The sequence below is a fragment of the Amphibalanus amphitrite genome, unplaced genomic scaffold (assembly GCF_019059575.1).
Source record: "Amphibalanus amphitrite isolate SeventyFive unplaced genomic scaffold, NRLGWU_Aamphi_draft 000003F_arrow, whole genome shotgun sequence".
Classification (NCBI taxonomy): domain Eukaryota; kingdom Metazoa; phylum Arthropoda; class Thecostraca; order Balanomorpha; family Balanidae; genus Amphibalanus; species Amphibalanus amphitrite.
In genome coordinates, this window is record NW_024881500.1 from 719,207 (window position 1) to 741,795 (window position 22,589).

Genomic DNA, 22,589 nt, shown 5'->3' on the forward strand with positions numbered 1-22,589 from the left:
GTAAAAGTCCGACAAGTGACAACAAATGAAACATTCCGGAACATGGGGAATATATTTTCATTGTGCGGTGACAAACACACGTGCTCTACGCCCTGCTGGTAAAGGCACGATCGGTCTTTCAAAACATAGTCGTTCTTCTCCGTTCAGTTGGGCAGCACTCGATTACACGGCAAACAATACTTAACACATTGCACAGTGCGCACTCATTTGCAACGAAATAATATTTATGTGCTGACAGTGCTACAATTACGTCGACTCGAAATCGTACCTGATTCGGTAAAGAAAACATTCACACAATAAACAATCCCCGATAAACATGTAATCCACATTCTGCCTACGCACCAGTCACTCCAATCACCCAGACCCTATCACAGCTGTCTAACTCCCATTGAGCCCCTCCCTGCGGACTGCACTCCCACTCCGTTCACCCGCTTACCGGACCCCCGATTGTCACTGACCTCAGTTTCGCCAGCAGCGAGTGGGTAGGATCGTCCCCGCGCGGCTCGCTCAGCAGCGGCGGCTGCTTCTGTCGACTAATATCGTCAATCACTCCCAGCAGTTTCTCGGAGGGCGAGAGCTCCTCCTGCGGCGGCGGAGGTCGCAGAGCGCGCTCCACGTCCGCTACCATAGCCCGGTACCGCTCCTGCGCCGCCTCCGTCAGCTGCATCAGCCGCTTGTAGTTGTCCTCACTTCCCTGGTAGTTGAAGATTCCCACACAGCTCACAGGCACCGGCTTCTTGCAGGCGTGGCCCAGCGCGCGGCGTTTGAGCGCAAACACCAGAGGAACCTCACGCTCTGAGGCGAGAGTGAGCAGTCGCTCAACAGCCTGGTCCAGCCCGCCGGCCGTCTCGATCTTCTCAATGTTGGGCGCCAAAATCACACACGCCAGCTTCTTAACGGCCAGGTGTTTGGACACCTCCCGTAGCCCAAACACGAGTCGCCGGCGCGCGCGAGCCTTGATCGGGTCGCGGTTGTACAGCCGGTCCTGGAAGCGCGTCAGGTCCTGCAGTAATAGGCGAGCGGACTCGTCGATTTCGGGACTGAGCGCCTGTTGGCAGTACTCGCGGAACTTGCTGCTGTGGATCAGTACCTTCGGGTCGACGGTGATGCAGGGATTGTAGTCGGGTCCCCGGGAGGGCGGTTCGTCGTCATTATCATCACCTGCCGGCCCAGAGTCCTTGCTATCTGCGACTGGTGCGGGAGACGCTGCCTCGTCGGGCTTCTGGTTATTCTCTTGTTTAGGTTCTGTCTTCACTTCTTGTTTTACTGCTGCGTCCTGCGCTTCCTTTACCGGAGATGTAGATGACAGAACACTGCAGACGGATGTCGCTGATTTGTTTGGTAACGAGTTTACCTTTTGTGCCTGATCTGTTTCTTGCGGGACATTTTCTACTGCGGTTGGGGTTAGCGGCTCCTGCTTTATCTTGATGATGACTTTTTGTACTGATTCGGGGAGTGAAGCAAAAGCTTGTTTCACTTCTGGCGTGGGTTTCTGAGGTGAAGTTGATACCGACTCTCGCTTCAGAATCACGAACGGTGTTTCCATCGTAGTCTGTTGCTCGACGGCTGAAGAGGCAGACTGTTCGCGTCTTCGTGCCGCTTCTGAGTCCTGGTTCTGCGACGTGATGTCCTGCCCTACCACAGACGCCGAAGCCACACCAGTCTTATCCGTCTCCTCCGCCTGCGGCTGTGCACTGTCCGCCTGACCCACAGTCACACTCGCCCCCTCCGCCGCCCCACCCGGCTCCGTCTTCCCCTCCACTCCCCCCTCACCGACCTCCCGTACCGACAGACCAGCGAAGAGCGCAGTGGCCGCCGCCTCCAGACCAGCGCGCCGGCGCCGCTCGGCCCGCTCCCGCAGGATCACGCGCTTCAGCAGCGACGGTTTCTTCTTCTTGGTGCGCTCCTTGCCGCGTTTGTGTACCAGCACGCTCGAGTCGAGTCGGTTGCCGATGGCACGGACCGGCTTGACGAGGCGGCGGGTGGTCGACCTCTGAGCGGACGTTGCACCGTCGTCCTGCTGTCCCGACCGCCGCGACCGCGACGCCGGCTGCCGAGGAGAGAAAGGTCGGTTGAATGTATTGTATCTTAATTCTAGGCAAAAAGTGGCTAAGGCGGTCGATCTTGAATTAAATACATTCGCGCCATTAATTTTGTAGTTATCAGCATAACGTTGTATATCAATTATGCATGACACGAATAACTGAAAAAAGTGAAAAGAAGTCGACAGTCGTCAATGTGTTAACAACTACAAAAATTACATGCGAAAATATTGCGATAAAAGTTTGAAAATTATTACAAGCTGCAGCATAAAAAGCAACTAACCAAGGTGTGTTTTTATAACTGACGCCATGTCGACCAGTGACCACCGACTATGAACTTACCATGAATGCTAGATCCATGATGCTCGCCTCGATCGGCATTCGCTTCTTCGGCGCCTTCTTCTTCGTTTCTTTCGCTTCCACGAGCTCCTTGACGTTGACGGGTGGCGGCAGCGACTTCGGCAGCTCCCGCAGCATCCTGCTGTAGGTCTTCGCTCCACCGTCCTTCCTGTCCGGCGGCCGGGGCTCGTGCGACCCGCTGGTGCGCCACACGCTGTCCCGCTGCGGCGGGTCCTCAGTGGGTGTCTCAGGGGCCACCTCAGGAGCAGCAGCGGTGGCAGCAGCGCTAGCCGCGGCGGTGGCTGGGGCAGCGGCCTGGGCCACCGCCGTCTCGGCCAGACTCGGGTAGTGATCGGCGGCCCGCAGGTCCACCGCCTCCGCCTGACTGCGTCGCCAGCGGTTGCTGTGCGGGCTGTTCAGTCGCTCGAACGCGTCAGCAGTCACCAGCTGCACGTGCGTGTCCTTGCTGGCGTTCAGACGCGCCAGAATCAACTGACTCTCCTTCTTTTTGGCCTTCTTCATCTGTCGCTTCTCCTTTTCTTTCTTCTTCTGCGGGGTCTCACCGGTGGCGGCTGAGCTGGGCGAAGGCTCCGCGGCGGCCGGCGGCGCTTCGGCAGCGGATTTCTGCGCGGTAGCGGTCTGCAGCATGGCGATATCCTCACGAATCTCTCCGCGCACCACGTCACGCCTCTCGGATTTCTTCGCTGGCCGCGCGCGCCACGATACCGCCTCCGCATAGGCCACGGGCCGGATCGGCGGAGTCTGCGGCATTGGTGGGGCGGCGGCGGCAGTGTCGGAGGCGGCGGGCTCGCCCTGCTGCGCGGCCGCCCCCGCCATCGAGCGCAGCGACTCGTCCAGCTTGTGCGCCACACTGGAGCGGCGCCTCTCGGTGCCGGCGGCGGCTGGCGCGGACGACTCAGCAACGCCGCGCAGACTCGGAAAGTCAGCCTCCGAGCGGAGTGGCAGGTCAAACTTTGGCATGACGAGCCGCACGGGCCGCCGCAGCACTGCCGGCGGCCGGTTCGGCCGATCCGACGCCATCTCCGTCGGGAACCTGGCGCCGAGCCGGCTGCGGGCGGCCGGCCGCGGGTTCGGCTTGCGCGGCTCGACAGTGTGAACCTGACCGAGCCGGGTGAGCGCGAAGTCTTCGTCGCGGAGCTTGGTGAGGGCCTGGCGCGAGCGCATCACCAGCTGCCAGTCGTTCTCCCTGTGCTCGGTGCGCCGGGCCGACATCGGCGGGTCCTGGCGCTTCTTACGGCCCCCGGCGGCAGAGTGGGCCGGCGCGGAAGATAGTGGAGCGGTCTTCTGGCGCGGACGAGCGCCGACAGTTACCCAGTTGTCGTCGTCGTCGGGAGCGTCCCTGTCATCCTTGCTAGACATTGTTCTGCTTGATAGCTTGGTGGTAACTGAAAATATAAAAAGAACCATTAGGCAGTGTCAGAGAAAAGCAATGGTAATATTTGCCATAATGTTGAATATGAAATGGAAATAATAATCAATCATAATGAATGTATTGTTGAATATTGAATGTATTTTGTTGAAAACAACAGCAAAAAAGGAATTGCACTCAATCCAAATGACAGCTCCCTAAAATAATAATTTTTTTAGGTAATTGAATTATATTCCAATTTTGCTACTTTTCAATGAATATATTAAATGCACACTGTAATTTATCATTGATTTACATTCCTTGGCAATAGATAGTGGCTGAAATGAGAGGGTGAAAATGAGTGAGCAATGGTCAATCACAATGGATGAGGTGAAATGAATGATGCAAGTGAAATATTCAGTGAGACTGAATAAAACATTACTTACTGAATAATAGTAAATTTGAAATTAATGGTGTATACAACTTAAATAAAATAGTATATTTGAAATAAGAAAATAAATGCAAGGGTATTGTATTACAGCACTGAAAAATTAACCTCAAATAGGCACTTTGACTTCTTCAAACCATGGAAAGCCATCACTTGAAAACACTTGACCACAGAGCTCTAATTGAATTGCTTGACAATCTTATTCTGCTAAACTCGTCTGTCATAGAACTCAAGATCAAAATTTTACACAACACCTACCTATCTATGCAATCACCTACGCACTAGGTCAGCACATTGACATTCTGATTTCAATTTGTAAAAACATAACACAACACATGCCCTGCGCTCATTCACCCATCTTGCTTATCCAAAATAGCGATTCCAGGACAAATCTTCGTATGGCATTTCTTCGTCGCGCAATTCTTCGTCCGCATTTCTTCGTCCGCAAATCTTCGTCGGCGCATTTATTCGTGTCGCATTACTTCGTCTCGCATTTCTTCGTAGGTGCAAAAATTCGTAGCGCATTTCTTCGTATCCGCATTTCTTCGTCGGCGTATTTCTTCGTCAAGCATTTTTTCGTCCACGCATTTCTTCGTCTACGCAAATCTTCGTCCGCGTTTCTTCGTCCACGCAAATCTTCGTCTGCGCAAATCTTCGTCCGCAAATCTTCGTCCCCGCAAAACTTCGTCCGCAAATCTACGTCCGCATTTTTTCGTCCACGCATTTCTTCGTCTACGCAAATCTTCGTCCGCATTTCTTCGTCCACGCAAATCTTCGTCCCCGCAAATCTTCGTCCGCAAATCTTCGTCCGCAAATCTTCGTCCGCAAATTTTCGTCCGCATTTTTCGTCCACGCATTTCTTCGTCCAACCAAATCTTCGTCCGCAAATCTTCGTCCGCAAACCTTTGTCTGCGCTATCTTCATCTCCGCAAACATTCGTCCACAAATGTGATTCAATAAAACCATGAAGAAATATCAGACAGTCAAGTGAATGACGAATTTAATGCAAGGAATTGATGATCGAAACTTTTGAAGACAGGTAAATGAGGTCAGTCAGGTGAAGCTATTGTATTTGGGAGCCGACAATCGTAACATTCCTCATTTGTGTCCCGGACATTCTTTTGTTTTGCGGTCGTTGAATGACAATATAATCTCTTGTACCCTCGCCGGCATAGGCGGCGGAACGGGGAGGGCACCGGGGCACCGTTCCCCTCTTTAATTTTGGCCTTTTTAACAGTAGCCCTATGGGCGTTGCATGGAAAGCATATTGGACCAAAAGTCGGCAGTGCCGTGCCCCCTTAATTGAAGATGTTCCGCCGCTACTGCCCGCCGGACCTATTTGTTTTCTACGTGGTACACGCCGGCCGAGGGGGCGGGTACGACCCCCCCCCTCGCCGTTTCGCCACTGGCGGAGCTAGCGCGTCGCGGAAAAAAACGAGCGTGTGCGCCGTTACGAGCCGCAGAGATTAATACCCGATTTTAAGGCCTTCTAGGTCAGGGGTCGGCATACGGCCCGCGGGCCGGATCCGGCCAGGTGAGTGACGGTTGGATCCGGCCCGCGACCAGCTGACGTCCGGCCCGCGGCTGGTATCAGCGACTTACATCGTGTTCCGGCCCGCGGTTCCTTCATAAATCGACTCCGATATAAAAGTGACTCAAATGTGCTTTGGCACAACAGTTCTTCCTTCGCACACTTCATGAGTTTATAAACACCACTTGCGGGTGTTTTTGTCTAATTCTACTTCTAGACAAAACTTGCAGCGAAGATTTGGTCAGCAGCTTTTGCGCGCAGCATCAACGACTGCTGCAGCTGCGTGCACTTGGCGGCTTCACGTGGTCTACTCGCTTAACCTTCCAGGCGGTGTGTGTGTGGGGGGGGGGGGGGCCGGGCCGGAACACGATGTAAGTCGCTGATACCAGCTGCGGGCCGGACGTCAGATGGTCGCGGGCCGGATCCAACCGTCACCCACCTGGCCGGATCCGGCCCGCGGGCCGTATGCCGACCCCTGACCTAGAAGGCCTTAAAATCGGGTATTAATCTCTGCGGCTCGTAACGGCGCACACGCTCGTTTTTTTCCGCGACGCGCTAGCTCCACCAGTGGCGAAACGGCGAGGGGGGGGGGGGGGTCGTACCCGCCCCCTCGGCCGGCGTGTACCGTAGAAAACAAATAGGTCCGGCGGGCAGTAGCGGCGGAACATCTTCAATTAAGGGGGCACGGCACTGCCGACTTTTGGTCCAATATGCTTTCCATGCAACGCCCATAGGGCTACTGTTAAAAGGCCAAAATTAAAGAGGGGAACGGTGCTCCGGTGCCCTCCCCGTTCCGCCGCCTATGCCGGCGAGGGTACAAGAGATTATATTGTCATTCAACGACCGCAAAAAAAGAATGTCCGGGACACAAATGAGGAATGTTACGATTGTCGGCTCCCAAATACAATAGCTTCACCTGACCATGACCTCATCTACCTGTCTTCAAAAGTTTCGATCATCCATTCCTTGCATTAAATTCGTCATTCACTTGACTGTCTGATATTTCTTCATGGTTTTATTGAACCACATTTGTGGACGAATGTTTGCGGAGACGAAGATAGCGCAGACAAAGGTTTGCGGACGAAGATTTGCGGACGAAGATTTGCGGGGACGAAGATTTGCGTGGACGAAGATTTGCGTGGACGAAGAAATGCGGACGAAGATTTGCGTAGACGAAGAAATGCGTGGACGAAAAAATGCGGACGAAGATTTGCAGACGAAGATTTGCGGGGACGAAGATTTGCGGACGAAGATTTGCGCAGACGAAGATTTGCGTGGACGAAGAAATGCGGACGAAGATTTGCGTAGACGAAGAAATGCGTGGACGAAAAAATGCTTGACGAAGAAATGCGCCGACGAAGAAATGCGGATACGAAGAAATGCGCTACGAATTTTTGCACCTACGAAGAAATGCGAGACGAAGTAATGCGACACGAATAAATGCGCCGACGAAGATTTGCGGACGAAGAAATGCGGACGAAATATTGCGCGGCGAAGAAATGCCATACGAAGATTTGTCCGGTTACGCAAAATAGCAGATGCACTTTGAAATAGGTTATACCTGTACTAGGTATATTGAAAAAAATGTATTCACTTGTCACTACTCCTCACTTCCACGAGCAGGGAACAACCGTGGTTAAAAGAAAAATAAGAACATCAAGTGAGAATGACTTTGAGATACATTACGTCATCAATAACACTAAAAAGGGATTCGGTACATTTGACTTGTTAACTTCAAAGTACAGGAAAGAGAACTATCAAAATGCTATCTAAGCATCCTAAGTTCAAATTTGAACTCACCTTCAAATTTGAAATAATGCCCATTTCATGACAAATTTGATGAATTTAAATTTCATTGCTGCCCAGTGATGCTTATATCACGAACATAACCGAGAACAGTTGAAGCTCAAGAGCAATGCTGACGGATACGGAGTTTACAAATGGCGCAATAAAGACAATACATAACTGCTGTCAGCGCTCACGCACGTAATATTACACATCTCATTGGTTGGCCCTTCCGGATCACTAACAGCACCAACAAGTCCAACGATTTCAAAAGGAACGAATAAGTTTTACAAATTGAAATACAAATAAGTTGGGACGTTTTATTGTATATCGTAAGTTTTTATTACATATTAGGTGGGCAAATTTTGGTAAATCAACTTATATGGCCTTGGGCAAATTCTAATATACAGCCTTGGGTAAATCCCTTCATGCATTATTACAACCAGAACAGATGTGATCATGGGAAATGTGACCGCCACCCTGCTAGCATGAAGTTTGGAGCAGATTCACTGTGGTGTTCAGTGCTGCAGCCAGCCGGTGCTGATTTCCAGCCTGGTTAGTGCATGCTGATACAAATTTTCTGGTTGGTTGGTTGGTTGGTTTGGATTAAACATCATATTCCGTGGACCAAGGTGCTAACCGGAACTCCCACGGGCCACGCTGTTCCAAGTTGAAGTGGTCAGGCAGCGGCAATGCCACATGCATTGTCCAGGAATCAAATCTGGATGGCTGAATCTAGAGGCAGGGAACTTACCCCTAAACCAGAATGTTCCCTGCCTATAGATGGCCTTGCTCTCTGCAAATTTTCTGGTATTCATTTAGCAGGCATCTCACATGCTGCCACCTGTTTTTGAAAAATGGCTAGACTTCAGTTCTTGAGATATTTACATGAATTTCACTTATAAAAGTCTCTAACCAAATAGTCTCACAGAACGAAACATCTAGCCTCACCTGCCTAACCTTACCTACTAATCTAGAACCTACCAACCTTGAGTTGACATTTTGTGTGCTGACTTTTCTTTGAAATGGATGAGATGTTTCTCTATGCAATGAAATATTACCAATAATAAGTCATTGTTTCTTTCAGGTGATAGTAGTCCAGTTACCTGCCACCATGGGAAAGCTTCATGTGGAAACCCCTGCTATTTCATCACCTTCACTCACAAAGCTATGTGGACGAGAGGTCTACTTGAAATTGGAAAACCTTCAGCCCTCTGGCTCATTCAAACTGAGGGGCATTGGGCACCTCTGTGAGGAGGTGAGTGCATCATTCAGATAAAATTTCTTAGAGTACATATTTCATCAGTATTACATGGACCAGTATTATCGAATGCTGATATGTCATTATGGTCATCTTGCTTCTTGGCTTCATAACTGCTAGCAGCTAACCTTCTAACTGGATTCATACCTATTTTTAAAAAGGAAGTTCAAAGTAAGCCTAGGTCCTTTTAATGACATATTGTGTTATTTTATCGATGATGGTGCCTACTAACATTTGATTAATGTTCGGTTAAATGTGCACAATTCGTTTCAGGCGCGCGCTGCCGGCTGCACCGAGGTGGTGTCCTCGTCGGGCGGTAACGCGGGACTGGCGGCGGCGTATGCGGCGCGCAGCCTGCAGATGAGCTGCACAGTGTTCACCCCGCGCTCGACGCCCGCCATGGTGGTGGACAAATTGAGGGCCGAGGGCGCCGACGTACAGGTGCGGCAGATAGAGGGACGGGCCGGGGAGCGGTCCCACCGCAACAAACTACCGTAGGCTCCGTATGATGGGGAACGTATGTGTTAATGGCTGAGATGTTAGTCTCAATCTCGATATATTCGTTTTTGGGTTAAGTCTCAAATAGCAAAAGCAGGAAATTATCGATCTTTGAAAAGCTTCTCAATCTCACTCGGCCTGCCTCCGTTTCAGATTGTGGGTAAGAACTGGAACGAGGCAAACGAGGTGGCGGTGGAGCGTGCCAAGCGGCCCGGCTGCTGCTTCGTGCACCCCTACGAGCACCCCACCACCTGGTGAGAGGCCGGCGTGTCACTGAGGGTTCTGCAGTCGGGGTTTATGTGGACGGATCGGGTTGTATGTGGACAGAGGATGGGGTGAGCTGCGAGTGTGTGTTAATGGCTGTAGTGTCGCTGACTGCCGATAGAAGCCCCTGAGGCCTTCGCACTACCATGTTCTTGGTTCTATGTTCGTCTTAGGTTTTCGAAAGTGATAACAGAAATCGGCAATCATACGTTAATATTAGCATGATTTTTAAATTGCCAGAAAAGCGGCCCTTTGGCTAATGACCAGCTGTCGAATCGACTCAGCACTCGGCACCGACTCCCTGTAACATGCCACCTCACTACCTCCGTCCCCAGGACGGGCCACTCGACTCTGGTGACGGAGCTGCAGCGCCAGCTGCCGGAGAGGCCGGCCGCCGTGCTGCTCTCAGTCGGAGGCGGCGGCCTGGCCAACGGCGTCATCGAGGGACTTCACAGAGTCGGTGCGTAGAAACTAGCAACTCATGTGGGTGGAAGGCGGGATACGATGGCGTGCGGCCGCGGTTGCTTAGAGCTTCTTTGTTGTTGTTTTGTTTTTGTTTGTATTGTTTGTTATGTTTGCTATATTTGTATCGTTTTCAGCAAATCTGCAAGGGATCTGATGGGTATCGGAATGGCTATACATATTCGGACTTGTAAGTTGTATGTCAACGCATAATAACAAGCAATGCCTTTAGAAAATGTAGGTATTTCGACTACCTACATAGTTGTTGGTGTTGGCGTCTGAATTGGTCTGCTATTTAACGATATTTCCATCACTATCCGGTTCCCCGGTTTCTGATTATTTTGTTACCGATACGCCCAAACCCCGCTCCCCAGGCTGGGACGACGTACCGGTGGTAGCGGCCGAGACGGAGGGCGCCGACTGCTTCAGCAAGGCGCTCGAAGCCGGAAAACCCGTTTCACTCCCCGACATCACCAGGTTTGTGGATGTTTTATGTATTACTGCTTCCATATTGCAGTTCGATTTGATTCGTGTCGATTTTAGTATCAATATTGCGGATTGCATGCCATTGCCAACGACATTGCAGCGGTTGCGGCTGTAGCAGCTGTGAACTTGTTTTTAGCGCAGGCATTTCCACGTCTCCACGCGTGTCGCCAACCCCGGCCGGTCACCTCACACATCGCATAGTGCACCACCCATCCGTCTGTCTCCCCTTGTGTAACCTTCGTATGCGTCTCTTTTTTCTGCGACACTTGCCTACGTTCTCCATGTGTCACCGCCTATCCTTCCCTGACGTATGCCATCCACCCTCTCCCGTCCCATGGGACGGACACCTTCTCACCTGCGTCCCGCGTGTGCCGCCAGCCTGGCCAAGTCTCTGGGCGCGCTGCAGGTGTCCTCCCGCCTGTTCGAGTCCGCACAGACCCGGCCCGTGTTCAGTGTGGTCGTGTCCGACCGTCAGGCGGTCGAGGCGTGCACCCGGCTCGCAGGTCAGTGCGGCGCCACCGGGCGGTCAGATGAGGGTCATGCGTGCAATGGGTATTGTATTGTATTGTATTGTATTGTATTGTATTTATACTGGAAACTCTCCACAGGTGGCTATTACGAGCCCAGTTAACATGGCGATGCATTGACAGCACAACATACATTTGCAAACACACATACATGTAATGAAAGTAACAGAGTTGAAAACAAGCAGATAAGGAGGGTATTTGTCACTGTTCCAGCCTGGTCATGAGCTGGCGACGTGACGTGGAAAGTGTAGTCACACGCGAAAGTTTATTCCACGACACGGCGGCTCGGTAAGGAAAAAGTCGCCGCGCGGTCGTCAGCTGGAGGCGAGGGGGCGCGAGTACCGCAGCGCCGTCGGCGGTGGCTCGCGTTCGACGCGAACACACTGTTTGGCGAGGGCGCGCCATGGCTTTGAGCGGCTGGGGGGCTGTGGGGTCATGTAGGGTGCGGTAGATGTTTATCGCGTCGCGACGCATCACTAGCGTGTCGATATCGGGCCACCCAAGCGTCGCGAGGGCGGGCGATATATGGTCGCCTCGGCGTAAACCAGATACCAGTCGGGCGGCAAAATTTATGACTTTCTGTAGTCGGTTCAGACGGGTGCGTGTCGCCCCACCCCATACTGACAAGCAATACTGAAGGTGAGGGAGGACGTGGGTCTGGACAAGAATTTTGAAGATGTCATTTGAGACGGGGGTTGTAACGCGGGTGCCTTTGGTGGTTATGCGCTTGACACATGTTGTGAACTTCAAGATGGATATGCCGACCATCTTATTTGGCTGCGTTTTAGCGGTGCCGAGAGTATCTTGTATAGTTGTGATGTATGTATTAATAGCTGCAGACCCCGTGTTAAATGACAGTCAAGAATAAAATCCCACCATGTTTCTACCCTCCCCTGACTGCCGTTGACCCGAGAGGACCATGTATCTACCTCCCCTGACCGCTGCCGCGCGCCCCCAGAGGAGCACCGTCTGCTGGTGGAGCCGGCGTGCGGCTCAGACCATGCCTCTACCCTGTCCTGACCAGTGCCGTGCGCCCCCAGAGGACCACCGTCTGCTGGTGGAGCCGGCGTGCGGCGCCGCGCTGGCCCCGCTCTACTATGGCCTGCTGCCGGCAGAGGTAGCCGCGCGGCCCGGGCCGCTGGCCGTGGTGGTCTGCGGCGGCAGCGGAGTCACGCCGCAGATGCTGATCCAGTGGCAGCAAATGACGGCTGCCTGAGGTTCCTCCTTAGCCTAGCGGCAGAGGATGACGACCGTCTGAGGTTGGTCTTATCCCAGCGGCCGCAGGTGACTGCCGTCTGAGGTTCTTCCTTAGCCCAGCGGCCGCAGGTGACTGCCGTCTAACCTGAGCCCAGCAGCAGCGACTGCTGCCTGAGGAGCTTCTTGAAAACGTTGGCAGGCAAGGCTGCTGCTGTTGTGGCAGGCTCACCTCCTCATGCAGGCAGTAGCGCCACTGGCAGTGTGGAAGGATCCTGTGTTTTCATGGTTAGTCCGGACGTACCAGTCAGGCTGCGAGGCTGTAGACCAATTTATGAATTTAGTGCGGGTATAGACACTCTTGAGCGGGTAGATTAACGATGAGAATGGGATATCGCCTCTTAGAGTCATTACATTCAGGGAATGTAGTATTATTTTGACGGGTTAGACCGTAGACGGGCGGTGGCATGCATTGAGACGGTTTACACGATTGTGATAGTATGTGATTGATGTGTGTGTTAATGGGGTTTAGCAGCTGAATCTAATTAATGATGATTGTCGGGAATTACCCTCATTGAGTTGAAGATAGGGGGATTCAGGGTTTGGTTTCATTGCAGGCATATGTGAGTCGGTGTGACAATATGCGATGATACTCTGTCGTGATTTTGGAATGGCCCGGCGCTTATCCATGGCCAACTACTTGTTAACTGAAATGCAGTGATTCGTGAACACTGAACAGTGAACATGGACTGCCATATTGATATTGTGATCGATTTGTGATATGCAGGGAGGTGCATTGGAAACTTGATAAACACATTGTCTTTGTTCGAAATCGCCGACAAATCGTAAATAATATATGCATGAAACAAACATCACGCTCTCAAAATATGCATCATATTTTTTTTTTTCACTGGAACGGGCATGCCTACGCACAAGCGGGGATTATAACGCAAATCGGGTGGCTTACAAACACTGCCCGAGACCAGGTTGGTTCGTGGGAGTCGCGGACGCAGGACAGAATATACTAGGTCAGTCAGAAACACACACTCATGTTGTGCAAGTTTATTTGAGTCCACTCAGGTGAAAAGGCTGCAACAACGCAAAATTAAATGCTGAACAATGCTGAACGCAGGGTTCAAACACGAACACAGGAGAATGCATATGTCTAAGCGTGCAGTACAGACAGCGCGTGCCTGATGACTAGTGCAAAACGTGAGATCACTCGTTGATGTATCTTTATATGGTTCATTGCAGCACCGAGATCTTTTCTTAGTGGTAACAAGTATCATTGAGATCAACGAAAAATAACTGGATTTAACAGGGTAACACGATCATTTACAGTGCATGTAAAACACTAACGCTTTGTAACCAAATCAGACTAGAATATCATCGTGACTAGAATGTGTGCTGATTCAGTGCCATTAACGAGAGCCGAAAGCTGAACAGATTGCTTCGGCACACCAATCGCCTTCAGCTCACGCCTCACACCCATCGCGTGTCATTCCTCGGGAACAGGAGCTATTTCCTTAATGCTAGCCGCGGCAACAGCCAAATGGACGGATCCGTTACGAGTAGTACAATCTGGCCGAGCGAATGGCGTGGAAACGACAGCCAATACGTCACATTCCCATCTGTTTTAGTGCTTTGTGGACGGCATAGCATAACACACCCAGCCTGAGAGTGGTGGGAAAAGACTGACATCTAGAAATCCGTGACTGTGTGCTTCCCACAGTTCTCTTTAACCCGCGCGGGGCTGGGGTCTCCAGCCGAACGCGCGGGGCTGGGGGGGGGTAAATTTTACCCCCCCTGTTATCTCCCGAACTAATGGTCCGATTTGGAAAATTCAAACGCCAATCGAAAGCTCTCATCACGAACTACTAAAAACATGTACTTAATTTAAAGTTTGAGGTCAAGGTCAAGGTCAGGTCAAGGGTACAAATTGCAAGTTTCTACAGTATCGGCCTTGCACCGTAGTTGCCGAAGAATGGAGTCATGGACTGAGACTGATCGCCCAAAACGTGTTCTTAGGCTACCAAGACAATATTCGTTGCATACAATATCATTCAGAGGTCAAGGTCAAGGTCAGGTCAGGTCAGTTCAGGTCACCAAAAAACAAAATATAGAAAAGGGCATGTGCGACACATGTTTTATGGGTCATTTTACTCATAGAATTCAATAGGCACACTCAGTAAGTGATATGGACCACCTCTGGATGAATTTCAGGTCGAGGTCAGGTCAAGGTCAGGTCAAGTGAGGTCAAATTTTGAAGTTGGTTGTTAAGGCCTAAAAAGGTGTCTATCTGATGCAGTTTTTCACGGCGAATCGAATGGTGCTATTTTCGTTTCCGTACGAGGTCTAGAACTTCCAAAAAAGTCATTTTTCAAAAATTTTGTGTGTCGTGACGTCATAAAATTTTGAATAACTCCCACATTTTTGAACCGATTCTTCTAAAATTTGGTATGTAGGTGCACATAGACCACTTCTCTGACATATATTCCGGTTTTTTCGATAGACTCAAAATTTTGGATTTTATAATGATTTTCCCAAAAAAGTCAGTTTTTTGAAAAAATTTAGGCCAAAATCCAAAATTTTCAAAAAACCGAGATAGCCATTTGAAAGACAAAGTAAAATTACGTATAACCTTTTTTGTTACGTCTTGATTCCTTTAAAAATGAAGATGTTAGCGGCGTTTGAACTTTTGCCGTTTTTGAGGCGAAAATGGCGAACATGACGTCACTAAAACGTCAATTTCTCAAAAATTTTTCCGATGGATTTCGCTCAAATTTTCAGGGAACGTGTCAAATTGATGTAAGAAAAGGTACTGAAAGTTTGGCGGCGCTGCGCGCCGCCGTTTTTGAGATATCGCAAAAATTCGCGAGGGGGGGTAAAATTTACCCCCCCCCCAGCCCCGCGCGGGTTAAAATAAAGTCCCGGAGGTCTTCTTTGTAGAGGGCCTATCGACTGGTAGGCACAATCCGCATGTATGATCCCGCAGCGTGATGTGACCTACAGTTTCAGCTGGGAGCGGGCCTTGTCCAGGATGTCCTTGCGGATCTTGGGGTAGTCGGGGAATTTCTCCATCACCTGGTGACACACGTCGATGGCGTCCACGTACCGCTTCGCCTTCAGGTAGTTGAACGCCAGCTTGAAACCTGTCCGCACAGAATAGTGCCGTGTGAAAGCATCATGATGTGAAAAATATCCACCGGCTGGACAGCGTGCAGAAAAAGCGCATTGGAAGCACATAGTCGGATTCATCTACAGCCATCCAGCCCCAACTTCGATCTCATGCCCTAACCACATTGTGATCGTTCTCGCTCTTCAGATTAAAACGGAAAAGCTCTTATTTTCCCAATTAACCGAACACTTCTCAAATCATGTTATTATTTCATTCCACCCACCGATGACTGGGTTGCTGTGCCGACTGAAGCGCCACGACATCTCGTAGTTCTCGGCCGCGTCCTTGTACGAGCTCTCCTTCTCGTGGATGAAGCCGGCGTACTCGTGCGCCTTGCCGCACGAGCGGTTGTGCTGCAGGATACGCTGCAAGGCGCAGGGAGGTGCCGGGTTAGCTTCACAAGAAAATATCGGTAGAGGCAGAGCGTTGAACATTTGCGCAGTTTCATGTGTATTATATAAATATGGTGCAGCTGACATTGCTGTGAAACACTCAATGCAACGATGGCTGCCCCACCGTGTGTTGCTAAATATAACAGATGGTTGACATTGCGTGCCTACAAGCTGAGTACGCTGACCTCTAAATAAGACACACACCTGATTATCCGTAAACAAAGTTCATTCCCTTGCCCAAAGTCCGTACGCAAATCAAATACGCCTCGCTCACCCGCCGTTCCGTGCCATCTCGGCCCTCCCCTCTCAGCCAATTGCTCTCACACCATCAGTCACCTCCCAGTCCAACAAACCCCCACCCACCTGAATGACGTCCTGCGCCAGGTCGTATTTGCCCGACTGGATGTAAATGTCGGCTAGCAGCAGCCAGCAGCGCTCCAAGTACTCGGCGTCCTCAAAGTTCCACGTGTTCTTGGCCACACGCTTCAGCTGGTTACGGGCGCGGGGAGTCTGAAAAGCGGTAGAGATGCACAGTCGTTATGAGAATATGCATCGAAGTACGAGGCATGACACAGTACACACAAGGCATGAGTTTGGCGAGCTTGGTGATCGAATCACATGTCAGGGAATCACATCACGGCGAATGCATCATTAAACTTTTGCCATAGCCCGCAAGTCTACAATATTGACTCATGTTATTACGGAGCGAGCGAAGCGAGCGGAGTCTCATACTGAATTAAGGGAAAATCCTGAGTATGAGCGGCCGGCCGGCCGGCCGGCCGGCCGGCCGGCCGTGGGGACGCTCTTCAAAAGCTAATATCTTAGGAACGGGACATCCGATTGACAAGCGGTCTTCTTTACTGAATGTCACTTGGACGTAAAAGTTCTGTGGTGTGATGGCCACCATGCGTTCTTGCCAACCACCGCACGTGGCGCGTGGTAAAGTTGGACATTTTTTAAGAACCCCCAAAATTGCAACCTCAATAACGGCACAACGGTTGGGCCGATTGAATTGAAACTCGGTACACAGTTATGTCTCCATCAGATAATTCATCTGCATGTGTTAAGGTTGGGGTGCTACAGCACGTGCGCACGTGCAGGGGGCGCTCCCAGATCTCGAGAACGGCTGGGCCGATTGCGCTCAAATTTGGTACACGGTTGGGGACCAGTTAGTAGGGTGCAGTGCAAAAGTCAGTTTGGACCCCGCTTGCACGTGCGCACGTGCAGTGTGCCGTTTCCAGATCTCGAGAACGGCTAGGCCGATTGCGCTGAAATTTGGCACATCGCTAAAGACCTGTTAGTAGGGTGCAGTGCACAAGTTAGTTGGAGGTACCCCCTCGCAATTTCGCACGTGCAAGGCCCATCCTCTCGCTCGCTCCGTTGGTCGCCCAAAAGGCGTTTTACTGGTGAGACTACAATATTAGTGAAAGATCACGCCACTGTTTTGGTAATACAACTGGATTGGGTTTGTCATAAAACACACCGACCCCCCCCCCCCAGATACGACGCTCCTGGGCGATAAATCACATCATCGACTCGTTCTTGGTTGCTGGGAGTCGAGAATTCGGTCGGGTATCATTCTCAGTCAGACACAACGTAAATCGCGTCCACCACCCAACAAAAGCTTCCAGGACGGCCAGGGCTGTTCACGGGCCCTGTGTGCGGTCGGACCGCACACAGCCTCCAAGCTCCGCCCACTGCGTCCCTACGTCAGCCTTCCGTCACCGCACACAGCGATCGCTGTGGCCGGTCGGGACTGGCCACAGCGGACCGGCCACCGCACGCAGCCGTGACGTCAGAGCCGCCTACCCATTCCCTACCCCCACGCCTGCTGGACGCACCGCACACACCGCACGCAGCAGTGTGCGGTGCCCGTGAACACCCCTCCGGTTTAGCGCGATCGCACCTGTTTGAGCAGCATGTAGGCGGTGGCCATGCCGCAGATGGCGCCCACGTGGTCCTTGTACGTCTCCGAGCTGGCGATGTTGGTGAACTCCTGCAGCGCACGCTCCATGTTGCCTTTGTTCTTGGAGGCCAGCAGCAGGAAGTTGGTCAGCAGCTGGTGCGAGATGGTCTGGTCGCCCGGCTTCGGCTTCAGCTCCTGATGGTATGGCGGGTTGATTAGGAGCGTGCTGACATTTTGTTGGGGTGTGTGAGCCCGAAGCCGGCTACGGCTAAATCGGTTTATCATCCGGATCTACATACATTGTGCTCTAAATGTTTCAACGAATTTCGAGCTAATTCTGAGCAGCAATGTAGGTACAGTTCTAACGCCTCGTATAGTAGCTGGATCAGGATCGTGGATTTTCATTATACATTCGGACAACTTGAACGGGAGCCTGACATATTTTTTTTTACACATGACCTGCACAGTGCACAGTCTGTATACGGCAGGCATTATGTAATGTTTTCCTTTCACGATGAAAACTCGACGTAGGCACACGCGCGGTGGCCTTGCCGCTCATCCAACGTGTCCATAAACTGTGCACTAACCTGGAGCAGTTTGTCGGCCGTCCTGAGCGCCATCTCCTGCGAGTTTTTGACGTCCGTGTCGGCGAGATCCTCCATTGCCTCGAACGTCTCGCCTCCGATGGTCATATTGTCCGGATTCAGGCAGATCTGAGAGCACACAGACAGACAGAGAGCTTTACAGGAGTGTCAGTGAGGGGAGGACACGGGGCTCAGCAGGCTGGCTGAAGGCGGCAGACACGCTGTAAGGAATGACGAGAGCCTGGCGTCATGATGACGAGTGAAATGACGACTGTTTTTTTAATCAATCTGCGGGAGGACATGCACCAGTGAGGACGTTACTAGAAAAGGCTGCGAACGTAACCAATACTCAGGTGAGCGGGAACATCTCTGACCATCTCGTTTATTCCAACTCATCAAGTCGATTTTTTGCAACCTTCCGTATCTGCTAGCGCAGTGAATAACTAGGCACCAGCATCGCGGAATATTTAAGTAGGTAAAAACAAAAACGCTCCGGCTGAGAAGTGAGAGGCGATACTCCATGCAAAACAAGGCTACGTGAAGCCAATAAATAAGCAGCGTTACAACACGAGCTTCCCGCAGAAAAATCTCCAATAAGCTTTGACCCCGACGTGATTTGAACACGCAACCTTCTGATCTGGAGTCAGACGCGCTACCGTTGCGCCACGGAGTCGACGGACAGTCCGGATCCTCTTCGAACGAGGAGGCAGGGAGACAAACTACACTAGGATCCCACCGGGTCCCCGTAACCCACATGCGCTGGTAAGCTACTCTGGGTAAACTCACGTTGATCATGTGGTAGATGGCCCGCTGGCCCCACTCGGGGTCGCGTCGGGCCTGGTTGAAGTACTTCAGAGCACCGTTCGGGTTGCTCGAATACCTGGCGAGCGCAAACAGAGCATTTTAAAAGTCTACCAAAGTTTGTGCCTATGTTATGTCCAGGTTATGTCCAGATTATATTAGGTTATGTCCAGATTTCACAGGCACCACCTGTGAGGTATTAGGTGCTTATATCCTCAGGATACTGAAATCCTTCTCCTCCACGCCGCAACCCCCTCCGGGCTGGACAGGCAACTTTATCTCATGCGGGCTGCTCCCTTGGAGCGGCATCGCTGCTCCCGAGGGAGCGCACCCCGTAGCCGAGTGCAGTGAGTGCCTTGGGGCTGGGTGGCCTGTCCTCTGGACGGGCTCAGCCCCGGCGACTCACTAGGGTGCCTGCCCAGACCAATGTCTCCCCCTATATCCTATCATCCTCCCGGCTCTGAAATGGTCTTGCCAGACCGAAAGGGCCTAACCCAACAAAAAAAAGATTTCACAGGCTAAAAGGAAAGGCAATAGCGACGAATCATAAACCAGTACCAGGTTAGGGACACAAAGCTAACGCACCACAAACACCTCGGTTAAATTCTGGAGTTTAGTTCAGCTTTCGTTCTAAGCTCCGGTCAGGACGATAGGAAACTGAGTCAGCTTAGAGTACGTCAACTCCAGGACACAAACTCATCGATTTCACAAGAAGCCATCACCAAACCGCTCCAAAACATGGCACCCAAATACCACCAGTGTCATGACAAATCCCCGGTTCCCCACGCACCATTCATAGAGCGCCTTGCAGAAGGCCAGGCCGGGCTCTGTGGTGCCGCGCTGGCTGGCTTTCTCGGCCTTTTCCAGGTAGTCGGGCACCTTCTCCAGGTGGCCGGTGCGTCGCATCACCTCCACCAGGCGCGCCAGCGCGGCGAAATAGTCCGGACGGCGCGCTGTCCGACACGCAAGGACGGGTGAGGTTCAGTGGGAGTTTGCGTAATTTGTCATTTGTCAGCTATAACTCCACCGCATCGGCAAAAAAAAAAAAAAACAAAAAAAAAACGAAACGACCTTAGATAAGCTGAAACCGTATTATAGTTGCAGTGCTCGTTAGAAAATTGTTAGAAGGCTACACACTACACAGTACACATGCTCATGCGCTCCAAACTTCCTACAGCGTACCAAGAATAACGTCAAGTCTCCTGTGAGTCAAGCACGTATCTCCCTCTCTCTCTCTCCCTTTATTGTGCCGGGCTCTATCGAGCATTTACGCACAGGTTCGGGGTAAGTCAAAGAGGTCAGACACACACGCACAGCATCACATCATGCGACATTGGGACTGCTTAATGCCTTACTTTGACAAAGGGGTGAGTAACACATTGAAACAAATGTAATAATGCAACAAAAGTCATAAGGGTACCTAGTCGTTTCTTGCGTTTTGTAGATATCGGTCAGTCAGAACTGACGGCTGGCCAAAGCAGCCTTGAATGAGTCGAGAGAGGTGGCACCCGCAGTTTCCTGTGGGAGATTGTTCCAGAGGCTGATGGTTGATGGGTAAAAAGAGTCTTGGTAGCATTTAACGCGACTTGCTGGCAGTAGGAACCTGTGGTTATGTCCTCTTGTTCTTCTTTGGGTGGGCTTAAGAAGAACAGTTGGAATATCCATCAGGTTGTGTGATGCGCGGTAGAGGTTCGTCAGTTTTGCACGCTGTCTTCGACTCCTCAGGGAATCCAGACTCAGCGCATTCAGCATGTTTGTGACGCTGCTTCGTCGATCGTAGTCTCCTGTGATGAATCGTGCTGCTCGACGCTGTACAGATTCAACAGCTGACACACGAGCCTTCACAGAGTTGTCCCACACTGTTGCTGCGTATTCAAGCTGGGGTCTGATCAGCGTCTTGTACGCTGTTAGACGAATCTTGAGCGGACAGTGTGAGATGTTTCTTCTTAGAAAAGCCAGGGTGTTCGATGCCTTCCTACTGATGTTGTTGACCTGTTTCTCCCATGACAGTTTGCTGTCGATGTCAAGGCCTAGGTATTTGATGCTGTCAGATGTTCTTAACGCTTCACCATGGATAGAGTAGTTCTTAGTTATGAGTGATCTCTTAGTTATGGGATATCTCCCAAAGGCATTTGATCTCACTCACATGTCACGTGAACCATTGACTGGTCTACTCAGTTTCACAAGACCGTCTAGCCTCGCTCTCCGCATACCCATCATCCAACTCACTGAGCAGCTCCTGGAAGTGGAACATGGCCGTCTCGTAGTCGTTTCGTCTGAAGCTCAGATCTGCCATCATCACGGTGGCCAGGTCGTTCTCCTTGTCCAGGCGCAGCAAGGTCATACACGTGTACTGGCACTGGTCCAGGTCACCCGTCTGTGGACGGAGGGATGGTCGCACGTCAGGTCAGGTCAGCTCTCGTAATGTGACATTGGTGGCCAGGGAGGACCGTAAATTCACAGTCACACGTCATCCGTTTAGTAATGGCAACAACCAGGAGGGTACAGTAGACATTTACCGTTGAAGGATCAATTCTCTAACTGCGATGTCGTATTCTATAACTGCGATGTATGTGCATGTTTCTTCTGATATGCTGGCAAACACTACTTGAACGGAATCACACACTTTTCCTGATTGTATTGGGGCTACCCACGTCAGCCGGTAGCCGAGACAACGAAATGTGCACCGATCACGCGCTTCAATGCTTATAACCCACACGCAAAACTCCACTATCAGCTTTACAGCCAGCCGGCCAGCCCCTACTTAACCCCGGCCAGTCGACATCCTACTACTCACCCCCACGCCATCCTTACCTGCATGTAGAGCCGGGCCAGCGCCAGAAGCGCATTGGCGTCGTCGGGCTGGTGCTGCAGCGCCTCCTGGTAGTACTTGATGGCCTGTTCGTAGTTGCGCTGGCTCTGGTAACGCTCCGACATGGTGCAGCAGATCCTACGGCCGCAGGGAAAGTTTCAGTCACGGGGTAGGTGTGGGGTGATGCGGGAACATAAACGAGTCTGCGATAGCCATATCTGACTAACGAGGGAATAAGCAGGGGAGAAGTTAAACCGCCATCTTACAGACAGCTGCTATTCAATTATCGCAAAAGAGGGCGTTTGATCACCGCCAAGGCCGTACGAAAAGGAACAATTAAATAATTTTTTGTCAACACATATTCGTAAGATGATAATCAACGTACCGAAACCAACATCAAAATCTAAATGAACAACACCATCTCCTGAGCGAAGCATGCATCCACTCCACCCACAAACCTCCATTGATCAAGTCCCCAGGTACCCAGCTCCAGTGTCCGATCACTCACTCGGTCGCGCGGGCCTTGTGTTCAGCCACTGAGTCCGGCTGCTCCATCTGTACCCGTTTGAGCACGCGCACCTGCACCTCATTAGCTTCTTTGAGCGTGCCGATCGACTTGTTCACGTCGCCCACCAGGTCATGGATCTGAATAGGAGAGTGGGTGAGTTAGTAGTGTATTGTATTATTGTAGTATTGGCAGGGAGGAAATG

At 51.3% G+C, this 22,589-nt stretch overlaps 3 protein-coding genes and 1 non-coding gene across 15 annotated transcripts in view; 1 reads left to right on the forward strand and 3 right to left on the reverse strand.

Moving 5' to 3' along the window:
* Positions 1–38: 38 nt before the first annotated feature.
* Positions 39–7,622, reverse strand: LOC122394202 (selenocysteine insertion sequence-binding protein 2-like). 8 transcript variants are annotated; one of them, XM_043391122.1, is made up of 4 exons: positions 7,266–7,329; positions 4,557–4,575; positions 2,385–3,787; positions 39–2,050 (listed from the first exon to the last, which is right to left on the reverse strand). In XM_043391122.1, the coding sequence occupies exons 3-4, from the start codon at positions 3,759–3,761 to the stop codon at positions 425–427; spliced, it is 3,003 nt and encodes a 1,000-aa protein (XP_043247057.1). In that variant the 5' UTR covers positions 3,762–3,787; positions 4,557–4,575; positions 7,266–7,329; the 3' UTR covers positions 39–424. The 8 variants fall into 8 exon arrangements, with proteins under 8 accessions (XP_043247057.1, XP_043246975.1, XP_043247219.1 ...); XM_043391040.1 differs by lacking the exons at positions 4,557–4,575; positions 7,266–7,329 and adding an exon at positions 7,530–7,622; XM_043391284.1 differs by lacking the exon at positions 4,557–4,575 and having other exon boundaries at positions 7,291–7,391.
* Positions 7,623–7,667: 45 nt separating this feature from the next.
* Positions 7,668–13,094, forward strand: LOC122394712 (serine dehydratase-like). 3 transcript variants are annotated; one of them, XM_043332289.1, is made up of 8 exons: positions 7,668–7,846; positions 8,602–8,772; positions 9,049–9,216; positions 9,427–9,527; positions 9,873–9,997; positions 10,374–10,476; positions 10,864–10,988; positions 12,053–13,094. In XM_043332289.1, exons 2-8 carry the CDS (start codon positions 8,629–8,631, stop codon positions 12,226–12,228), a joined length of 942 nt encoding a protein of 313 aa, XP_043188224.1. In that variant the 5' UTR covers positions 7,668–7,846; positions 8,602–8,628; the 3' UTR covers positions 12,229–13,094. The 3 variants fall into 3 exon arrangements, with proteins under 3 accessions (XP_043188224.1, XP_043188141.1, XP_043188057.1); XM_043332206.1 differs by having other exon boundaries at positions 7,668–8,069; positions 12,053–13,092; XM_043332122.1 differs by having other exon boundaries at positions 7,668–7,824; positions 12,053–13,072.
* Positions 13,095–15,096: 2,002 nt separating this feature from the next.
* Positions 15,097–22,589, reverse strand: part of LOC122363290 (tetratricopeptide repeat protein 21B-like) — a 35,951-nt gene continuing 28,458 nt past the window's right edge. For all 3 annotated transcript variants that reach the window (XM_043332423.1, XM_043332589.1, XM_043332507.1), the window contains exons 18-27: positions 22,388–22,524; positions 21,882–22,017; positions 21,297–21,444; positions 19,858–20,020; positions 19,053–19,146; positions 18,270–18,395; positions 17,683–17,877; positions 16,140–16,286; positions 15,608–15,749; positions 15,097–15,358 (exon numbers count right to left, since the gene is read on the reverse strand). In XM_043332423.1, the coding sequence (XP_043188358.1) occupies positions 15,213–15,358; positions 15,608–15,749; positions 16,140–16,286; positions 17,683–17,877; positions 18,270–18,395; positions 19,053–19,146; positions 19,858–20,020; positions 21,297–21,444; positions 21,882–22,017; positions 22,388–22,524 (1,434 nt within the window). In that variant the 3' untranslated portion in view covers positions 15,097–15,212. The remainder of the gene's footprint in view (positions 15,359–15,607; positions 15,750–16,139; positions 16,287–17,682; positions 17,878–18,269; positions 18,396–19,052; positions 19,147–19,857; positions 20,021–21,296; positions 21,445–21,881; positions 22,018–22,387; positions 22,525–22,589) is intronic.
* On the reverse strand, positions 18,868–18,939 carry Trnaw-cca. The gene has a single exon. It is a non-coding gene; the product is annotated as a tRNA-Trp (tRNA).